This window comes from Daucus carota, chromosome 5, assembly GCF_001625215.2.
Source record: "Daucus carota subsp. sativus chromosome 5, DH1 v3.0, whole genome shotgun sequence".
Classification (NCBI taxonomy): Eukaryota; Viridiplantae; Streptophyta; class Magnoliopsida; order Apiales; family Apiaceae; genus Daucus; species Daucus carota.
Window position 1 is genome coordinate 21063585 of NC_030385.2, and position 10959 is coordinate 21074543.

At 34.3% G+C, this 10959-nt stretch overlaps 1 protein-coding gene and 1 long non-coding RNA gene across 2 annotated transcripts; one reads left to right on the plus strand and one right to left on the minus strand.

Annotated features, from left to right (window-relative positions):
• Positions 1-466: 466 nt before the first annotated feature.
• On the plus strand, positions 467-2319 carry LOC108192235 (probable pectinesterase/pectinesterase inhibitor 51). Its single transcript, XM_017372081.2, has 2 exons — positions 467-1412; positions 1570-2319. The coding sequence occupies exons 1-2, from the start codon at positions 692-694 to the stop codon at positions 2247-2249; spliced, it is 1401 nt and encodes a 466-aa protein (XP_017227570.2). The 5' UTR covers positions 467-691; the 3' UTR covers positions 2250-2319.
• A 2819-nt stretch (positions 2320-5138) lies between these two features.
• LOC135152681 (uncharacterized) lies at positions 5139-10541 on the minus strand. The gene is made up of 3 exons (XR_010292060.1): positions 10434-10541; positions 5514-5640; positions 5139-5409 (listed from the first exon to the last, which is right to left on the minus strand). It is a non-coding gene; the product is annotated as an uncharacterized LOC135152681 (long non-coding RNA).
• Between the last annotated feature and the right edge of the window lie 418 nt (positions 10542-10959).

Genomic DNA, 10959 nt, shown 5'->3' on the forward strand with positions numbered 1-10959 from the left:
CTTAATATATTAATTTTGTGGATATTTCATCTACCAACAACAAGTGTAGTCATGACACCAAGTATATGAGTAATTTGTTGCTCAGGAGTATCATGATCTGAAACATGTGTTTAAGAGATACCACTGTGGTATTACCACAGTTAGCAAACAAAAGGATAAAAGCACTAAACTGGGTTGCACAGACGGAGAGTGTTGCAAGTAACTAATGGTGTTAAGAGGCAAGGTAACGGAAGTACCCACTTTGCACAACTTTGGATACCACAACATGCAATTTGATAGTTTCGATATCATAGGAAGTGCACAATGATCATACCACAGGCACACATATTGCATTTTAGTCTATATATTTAGCCCCCACTCTTCGCTCCTGACTTTTTCTTACACCGCACAAACTAGAACTATATACACAATATGCATGTTGACATGCAGTTAATAAAAACACATTGTCCATCTATTCTTTGCCATGGCGTCAATTCTCTCAATTTTCCTCTCCTTTTCATTGCTCTTTATTATTGACCACCGCACCTCGGCTGCACCATCACCACAAATCCAACAAGCCTGTAAAGCTACAAGATATCCTGATACATGCGCAACCACTTTATCGGACGTAAAAGATATTCCACCAACCCCCGAGCCAATTCAAATTATTCATTCGGCAATACAGGTGTCACAGACTGGGCTTAAAACGTCCATGACAAAGTTACAAGCTCTCCTCCAAACATCGGCAAGCAATTTTAATCTCTCGACTAATGTGAGAATTAGTTTGGAAACTTTGCGTTATGCAGACTCCAGGATTAATTCAACGGGTGTGGCTCTGTCACAAGGAAAGATCAAGACGGCACGTGCTTGGATGGGCGCGGGCATTAGTAACCAACATGGTGCTCTTACGGGACTTGCTAAGTACATTAATGATACAACTATGGTTAATGAGACGATGCAGGTTCTTAATTCTTCGACAGTACTTGCAAGTAATGCCCTTGGTATGATCAGGGCTTATGATTTGTTTGGGAACCAAACCGTGTCATGGGACACGCCCAAAACAGAGCGAGATGGGTTGTGGGAAGCTTCACCCAAGCAGGGTTCTGAGTTATGGAGTTTGCAGTTTCCGCAGGGACTAGTGCCTAATGTGACTGTGTGTAAGGTTGGCTGTGATTGTTCGAGTGTTCAGCAAGCAGTGGATCGGGCACCACCGAATAGCATGACAGCTGAAGAGGCTGTTGATATCGCAGCAGTTAATAGGGGAAAGCAGTTTGTGATTTTGATTAAGGAAGGAGTTTATGCTGAAATGGTTAAGGTGGCATTTGAGAAGACAAATGTTGTGTTTTTGGGAGAGGGAATTGGCAAAACTGTTATCACAGGTTCCTTGAATGTCGCCATGCCCAACGTGACTACACGGAGCTCAGCTACACTATGTGAGTCATCATCCTTTTTACGTAATGATGAAAATATAAAGTATAGTTTCATAACGTTTTATTTGCACTGCCAGTTGAATTGGAAAAGTTATATAATCATCAGAAATTTTCTACTTAAAATTCTTCAAGGTTAATGTTATTTAGTTTCTTGTAACAGCTGTGTATGGTGATGGTTTTATGGCAAGCAATATGACAATAGAAAACAGTGCTGAAATTGATGTACAAGCCGTGGCATTGTTAGCGGATAGTGATCGCACCCTAATCGAGAACTGTGCAATTCTTGGGCATCAGGACACACTTTATGCCAATGCACTCCGCCAATATTACAAATCTTGCCAGATTGAAGGAACCGTAGATTTCATATTCGGCAATGCCATTGCATTCTTCCAAGATTGCACCATCTTAGTTCGACCACGAGTAACCACCCCGGAAGTTGGTGATCAGAGTGCCATTACAGCACATAGTAGAATGGATCCGTCTCAAGTAAGCGGCTTTGTTTTCCAGAATTGTGTGATCAATGGTACGGACAAGTACGCGGAATTGTACCGAATCAATCCAAAAGTACACAATTATTTCCTAGGGCGGCCCTGGAGGGAGTTCGCCAGGACAGTTTATATCAGTTGTGTGATGGATATTGTATGTCCTGAAGGTTGGTCCAAATGGGTTGGAGATCAAGGACTGCAGACACTTTATTATGGAGAATTTAATTCTACTGGCCCCGCCGCCAATCCAGTTGGCCGAGTGCCCTGGAGTAACCAGATTCCTCCTGATCATGTTGCATCATATTCTTTGCAAAATTTCATTCAAGGCTCTCTCGAACCAGCACCTGCCGCATAGAATTATATAACTTTTTTCACTGGCTTGTAACGTGAAATGCACCCATATCTTCTGAAAATTTGTTTATTTTAATAATCTTGTTAAGGATGGGCGCGGGGGCACTTCGGGGTCGGGGAGTGCTATCCCCGCCCCCGATCCCTAATATACTAATAAAATGATATTATCTCATATTTTCAACATCAAATCATATTAAAATTGATTTATAATATAAATGAAAGATAATTTTAAAATTATAAAATATATTATATTACAAATATAATTATAATCGACCAATAAAAATAAAGATTATTTTTTAATTTTAATAATACTATATAAACTATCTATTTTTAATTATTTATTTAGTATAATATATATAAACATATTATTGTTTTTATATATACACAATCGGGGTTGGGGATCGGGGCGGGGAGACACGAATCCCCGACCCCGCCCCGATCCCTGATTTTTTAATAAAACTTTACCCGATCCTCGCTCCGCCCCCGAAAAATTCCCTGAATCGGGGCGGGGATCGGATCGGGGTCGAGCGGGGCGGGCTGAATGCCCATCCCTAAATCTTGTGGTTTCTATTTATATTAATATATATAACAAAATATATTATTATTATTATGAGTACTCTAATTATGTATATTAACAACCAAGTTTTCATTTTTGTGAATATGGAAACATATTATTTCAAGTTCAAATTAAAAATATAAAGAACATTATATTTTCATTTTTATAATAATTATTATTAGCCATCATTTTCATAAGTCTCATCAACAAATTTAATTAAAAAAAAAATTTAATAAAGTTACAACTTTTTCATATTGATGTTTAAATATTAAAATTGACCGTTGATTAATTGATATAACATTTACAAAATTTTGAACAATTTTACCAAAAGTTGTTATCATTTAAATAGTAAGATACAAAATTACTTTTTATCTAAAGTGTCACATTTTAAAGTCCATATAATATTTGGAGTCCTGGAATCTAAAATTCCCATGGTTCATTTCAATGTGATGGGTTGCAAAATTTTGTATGTTTTTTATGAGTCAATTACCTAATAATAACTAATATAAATTACCTAATATTAACTATAAAATATATATATATATATATATATATATATATATATATATATATATATATATATTGTGTGTGTATATTTTTAGAGTCAATTACCTAATATTAACTAACATATATCTATATTATGTATATATGTATTTATATGTAATAATTAAGTGTCGCACTACAAGGAAATCCGGAATTACCAATGGAATATTTTGTTGCTAAAAGTGACATTCTGTTGACAATCGAGCATTGCAACGGAATTACCAACAGAAAAAACTGTTACTAATAACTTCGTTGGTAAATTTTTCCCAACGGAATATGCATTTCTGATGGTAATATTACAACGGATTACCAACCGACTAGGAGGCTGTTGACTTCAGAAAAATTCAATATCCCAACGGATTTTTCCGTTGTTAACTTGCCAACAGATAGAAAACCGTTGGTATTTTACCAACAGAATAATCTTCTGTTGTAACTTTACCAACAGATTGTCTGTTGTTAAATGTCTAAAAGTGTTGGAATCATTCCAACAGAATGAAATCCGTTGGTAACTTTACCAACAGAATACCTTGGAGAATGAATTTTTATTGGCAATTTTACAATATAATATCTAATATAGATTAAAATTTAATAATTTATAATTCCGTTATGTTGGGAAAAACCGTTGGCAAAATTATAAATTTTTTTTTTTTGGTAAATTTAAATCCCTACATTACACAATTAATAAAATAAACTGCTTAATTAAATAAAAGAACAATGACATAGATTAAGTAGCAAAAGCAGCAGCCCAAGATATAAACAAAAGCAGCATCCAAACTACAATTCTGAAGTCATACAAACTTAACATAAATAAAAGTCAGGCAGTCAGGCAAACTTAATTCTGATTTTTAAACACCAATGCAAGTTGGCTCTTCATTTCTTCCATCTGCTTTCTCATCTCTTCTAGTTCCTGGTTTCTCATTTCTTATAACTCCTTCACTTGGTTCCTTATGTCCTGCAACTCCACCTGCATTTGCTTATATTCTTCGTTGTTGAAATTGGAGCCCCTATGACGACTACCTCCAGTTTCCGGTCCATATATTACGCTCTGTAATGAACCCATGTCATAACCTCTGTTTTTATATCTAGTCCGCCAGCAGCTTTGAGGAACAATTGGTCTTCATCAACAACTTGAGGTTCATCAGAACCTTCAATGGGTGTTGAGAGTTCCTCATGTAGTGTCTCAACTTTTTTTTGTAAAAAAAAATTAGAATACATCTCACAAAATAAACATTTAACCGAAAAGAATATGACACAAAATTATATAAGTGCCAACACTACTTGAAACTATTTCAGAATACTACTCACATAAACTTGTTCTGCTTTCTTGGTAACAAAAGTCTTTTTGTCATGCTTCACCGTATGTGTAATAAGATAAACATCGGTCGAAGTTGGATCTTTACCTTGACTCTTTGCCTGAAGTTAAAAGTTTAATTTACGATATTAAAAAACTATAAATACAACAAGTCTGCTAAAAGAAAACAAAGGCAGTGGAAAGATATTACTATAATATATGATCCCTGGAATCCAGTATATACATGTAAAGATCACTAACTAAATTCAACAAAACATGATTTTCAACAGTAAACACATATAAAAGGCCTTAATAGTATTCAAGAACCAACATACTCAATGGAGATATTCAAGAAATAATGAATATGAGATACATAATTGAAGCTACAAAATGTTGGTAAAAATTAAAACAGGCAAGCTGAGATCCTTGCACATAACAGAATAATAAACCAGCGTAAACAAGCTAAAATTGATACATATATACCAGCACAGCGGCATGGATTCTTAAAGAGGCTGAACCACCTGTGTGGGTTGGAAGGTATTTGTCAGCTCCACCCTTGTGATTCTTCTTTTGAGTATTTGATTTAACTTGAAAATTAAGGGTTTTCCAAAACTCAACCCAACGCAACCATACATGCATAGCAACTCTACTATCATGTCCACCTTTTACCCATCTTGCCCGGGCATCACTGCAAAAGTTTGAATAAAGGACACTCGCTTTCTTTGCCCATGCTTTATGTATTATTTTTTCGTCTTGTCTCCAAACACATGTTTTCTGTTTTTTTAAAGGATACAATTTATTAATGAAGAAATTACAAGAATTTTTACTTACAAAAAATAACTGGTAGTAATTAGTTCAAAAAAATGTGAGAATTTTACCTTGAACTCGTCGAAATAAAAATCTTTCACCTCCTTGGACACTGCCTTCCAGGTGAATCCATCAGGATCCTGCCTCTCAGATATTGAATCTTTGATAGCTCGCGAGCATCTACCTGAAGGCTCTAACCTGAGAAATAAAATTAAATTATATTAAACACCTCTGAATGTAACACTAGTTGCACCTATATTGCAATTGGAATGTAACACTAGCAACTGATATGTCGTAAGTAAAGAAGCTCAAGGTGAAGAGCCATTCAACAAGTGAATGAGTTCAGAGTCGGAACCTTTTACACTCGAGCACGGTTAATTTTATCTTGACACCTAGGCTCTTTTAACTCTGTAGAATCAACAACCTATTCTACTCTGGAAAAATAAAATGAAGTTACACCATGGATTTAAACTTCTGTCAGATTTAAACTTCCTTAAATTGTTAAAAGCGAGAAGGTGTTCCTTAACATTACAGTGAACATTTAAAAGGGCTCTTCTAATTAATGATTAATTATTTATAAAATCTCTAACCAGTCTATTAATTCTTTAATATTAATATTCCGAACATTCCAAATATATATGCTATATAAAAGCAGTCACCCAGAAGAAGTCACACCAGAATACAATTGCATGAATATATTAAAACACTCTGCGTCTATGCTAATTCAATATATCTTTCTTTTTGCCAAACGACTGTTCCTAATGATATGAAAGTAAAAATGAACCAGGTTTGTCAAAATATATCAGTATTTTGTACTCTGCAACTGATATGTTCGATTCCATGGATGTTGTTTATTTTGTTTAAATGTACATAAAACAGTGTAACAATCTCCCCTTTTAATTTTGTTATCCATACGCTTGGGCTATATAAGTCCAAGCACCACCCTCTCATTTTTCTTCACTACAACAAATTTAATCAAAGAGTCCCACACCTCCATTCCAACGCTAGGATAAATAGAATACATTTTAAAAATATAATATTAAGTTTATAGAATATATATCAGTGGATATATAATTTCTGGAGAAGATCACTACTAAATCTCATTAAACATGTTAGTATTCAAAGAAAAAATAATCAATAAATAGATAATTTTTGTGTTGACTCATTGATTGCTAACTGAGGCCTTCGACAGATAAGTGCGATATCAGCTCTTGCTTTTAGATATGTTTCAGTTGACTCATTGATTGCTAATTCAGGCCTTCGACAGATAAGTTCGATATCAGCTCTTGCTTTAACATTATCTTTGGTTTTACCTTCAGTGGCCATGATGGTGTTAAAAAGATTCTCAAACACATTTTTTTCAATGTGCATAACATCAAGATTATGTCTAATTGATAACGTCCTCCAATATGGAAAATCCCAAAAGATGCTTCGCTTTTTCCATCCACAATTATAAGTTTTCATGATTCTTGCATTGTGTTCCTCACTTCCCAATTCAGTAATTTTCATCAAACCAAGTGACTCAATTTCTTGTAAGACATCTTCAACTGTCCGAATAGGTGGAGGAAATTCAGACACAACCTTCCTGTTAGGTCCAGATATGATTGTAGAAGGGGGGGGGTGAATACAATCGATACCAAATAATCGCGGAAGTGAATCTGATTGGAATATGACTTGTTAATCAGATTATAATTAATTAATATAACAATGTTTTAAGTCGTTATATAATTAATATGGTTCAGTTTAAATGTCCACTAATGTTCGTAGAATAAATTCGACAGGGTATATTCTAGATTAGTGATTAAAACAACCGGGTTATCAAAGCACAGAAAACTGTGGATATAACGATCAAGCAAGTTACAAACAACTTGAAAGCTTTACAAATGCTTTGAATGTCAATGTGATGAACACTTAGAAATGAAGAAACTAAGCCATATATATAGGCAAAGCTTTGTACTTGTAAGACAAAGGAAAGACAAGACAAATACAAGTAGAAAAGACAATATATCTTGGGCAAGACAAACTAAAATCAAGGGAAGACAATTATAATTGTCTAACAAGCTAAAAGCATGGCAGTAAGACAATTACTTAGAAGGGCAAGACAATCTTGAAAAGGGGCAAGACAAAAGACATAAAATAAGACAATTTAAATGTCTTACAGGACCTTTGCAAACGGCAGTAAGACAATCAAATTGTCTTGTCCACCACATGAAATTTCGGTAGGACAATTGGATTGTTTTGCTGACTTCCTTAACTATTCGGTCAGAAAATTGCAAGGGACTGTCTTGCAAGATACTTGAAACAGTTGGCAAGACAAATTAAATTGTCTTGTTGTGGCCACTTGATCCTTTCGGTCAGACAAAAAGATTGTCTGAACATCTGATGATTCCACTCGGTAAGACAATTCTAAATTGTCTTGCTGAGTTGGTTTAGGTGTTAAATAATGTAATTTGTAAATTATATTTAACAGAAAATTATCCACTTAATTAAGTTAATTATATATATATATATATATATATTCATAAATTAAATTAATTTGAGAGTGAATTAATTTAATAAATAAATTACATAATTAATATAATTATTTAAGAAGTGAAATAATAGTCCATTAAATATTTAAACACCCAATCTTCAGTAGAACGCTTCATGTCTTCTTTAAACTTTAGTAACTTCGTCTTGATTTGTCAATCAAACGAACTACCACTTCTGCTTGACTTTAAATATTTAATTTGAATAACTGATATACAGATGTACTGTCTGGTTCATCTGTATCTAGTTAAATCAAATATTATTCGCCAAATAAACAATTAGAATTTGGTTTGTTCGTCGAGTCTTCGTCTTGTACGTACTTCTTCATTGAATGGAATCTTCTGATAAAATAAAGTATGGAAACTTTATATCTTCTAAACTCCTGGACGTGCCACAAAAGATTATTTGTGCACTGAGGCTTGAACATATTAATGAACTTCTTTCAGTAGTGTGCAGCAGCATCTTGGAATTCTTCTGACGTATAATTCCCATAAATCATTTGACGTTCTTCGTACGGATTCCGATGACTTGCTATTTACTGAGCTTTCTTATCTGAGTTGAGTTGTACCACTTAAATACAAATAGGCTGAACATATGCCTTTCACTTCCCCTTGGTAAACCAGTTTTTATTCTTTCAAAATGGATGATTTATAGGTAAAAATTATCGATGATTATCGAACCATGTTGTATTTCCTCCATGTTTGAGATTATAAGCATCATGATCATGAGCACAATGAGGACAAGCTAAATGACCAGCAGTTTTCCATCCCGATAACATTGAATAAGCAGGAAAGTCACTTATAGTCCACATCAAAGCCGCTCGCATCTGAAAATTTTGTTTCAAAAAAGTATCCCATGTCTCTACGCCAACTTCTCATAGCATTTTTAACTCAGAAACCAATGGTTGAAGAAAAACATCTATCTTCTGCTTTGGATTTCTCGGACCAGGTACAAGGATGGATAGAAACATGTACTCTTCTTTTGAACACATCCAGGGGGTAAGTTATATGGAGTCACTATAATTGGCCAAGAAGAATATTGCTTGCCAGAACTACTAAATGGCTGAAATCCATCAGCAGAAAGTCCAAGTCTCACATTTCTTATCTCTGAGGAAAATAATGGATGCGCTCTATCAAATTGCTTCCACTCCTCTGAATCTGAACAATGACGCATCACACCATCTTCCTTATAGTGATCGGCATGCCATCTCATATGAGCTGCAGTAGGCGGTGAGGCATATAACCTTTGCAATCTCGGGGCCAGTGGAAAATATATCATCCTTTGAACAACTACTTTCTTTCTTTCTCTTGTAGATTTGTGAACTCTAATCTTGTATCTCGGCTGAGAACAAAATTTGCATGACTCCATGTCAATGTCTTCGTTCCAATATATCATGCACCCATTAACACAACAGTCGATATGAATGGAAGGTAGACCCAATCCTTCCATATATTTCTTTGTGCTATAAAAACTATCAAGAAATGCATTGTCTTCAGGAAAGATACCTTTGACAAATTGTGATGTCTGATCATAACATGCATCCGACCAGTGATGATCAGATTTCAAACTCAACATTTGAGCCATGGCAGCCAACTGTGAAGTTTCACAACCATCATATAACTCACGTTCTGAAGACTTTAACATGTATATATTTTTTGCTGCTGCATTCGGCATCTCTTCTGAATCATGCGGATCAAAACTTGGACCAGCTGCATCAATCACCATATTGTACATTAGGTTGCTCCCATCCGTGCCCCGTGAAATATTTGAATATTTTTTTGAAGGATGTTCGTCATTTTCATTATAAATGGATGACTCTCCATGTCGACTCCATACATAATAATCTTTCACAAATCCATTCTTCAATGGATGCAGCTTCACCATATCTCCATTCCAAAATTTTCGATTCTTACACATTGAATATGGACATTGGATACTTGTCCCACCCATAGATGTTGGCTGAGATATAGCATAATTCATAAAATCCTCCACGCCGAAAATAAATAGAGAATTCAAAAATCCTCTATCATCAATCCTCTCATATATCCAAGATCGGTTATTATTCAATTTTCGAGACCACCAATGTAAGAATTCATTAACAACAACAAGATGATTATTGAAATTGATTACTAGTTCAAGTCAATTTAAATGATTCTTCCGAATTAATAACTAATGCATGTAACATAATTAGAACTATCACTTTGATACATCATGTTTACATTTATGTATTTGCTAATTATATTCCTACTTGATATAAATACACGCTTTTTAACAATTATAATTAATTAAATATATGTAAACTACCATTTTCACCACATATATATCAATTTTGTTAATTAGGACTTATAATGCTATCAACATAGATGAATAATATTACAACACCAAATTAAACTAAAAATTAATTAGCAACACAAATATTTTACATAAAAATTAATATCGAAATAGATATGGAAAGAACTAACCTTATTTTACAAGAATGGAGTAAAGCTTCTTAGCACATGGGAAGAATTAAGGTGATTTTTCAGCTATTTTCGGATGCCATTAGAGAGAAAATAAGGTGTTAGAAGTGTAAAAACCGATGCAAGGAATGAGGAACTGTTTGCTGGAACTTTTAATATGTTTTGAATACCGACGGATTCCCAATGGATTAATGCTGACTGATCTACTTTACCAACGGATTAATGCTGACCGATCTACTTTACCAACAGATTTCAAACGGAAAAATGCTGACCGATCTACTTTACAAACGGATTACCAACATTTATAATAATATATCATTTGGAATTTATCTTATCATTTTCTTTACATATTATCAATGGATTTACCAACGGAAATGGTGACTAATTTATCACCAATTTACCAACGGAAATTCCGTCGCTAATTGATTGATTACCAACGAAATTACCAACAGAAATAGTGACGAATTTATCACCAAATTACCAACGGAAATTCCGTCGCTAATCTGTAACAAGTATGTTGGTATTTGGA

Excerpts from the sequence above, each read along its gene's own strand:
- LOC108192235 (XM_017372081.2), top strand. The coding sequence starts at position 692 with ATGACAAAGTTACAAGCTCTCCTCCAAACATCGGCAAGCAATTTTAAT. Across the intron at positions 1,413-1,569 it reads ACGGAGCTCAGCTACACTAT|CTGTGTATGGTGATGGTTTT; the intron begins GTGAGTCATCAT and ends TTCTTGTAACAG.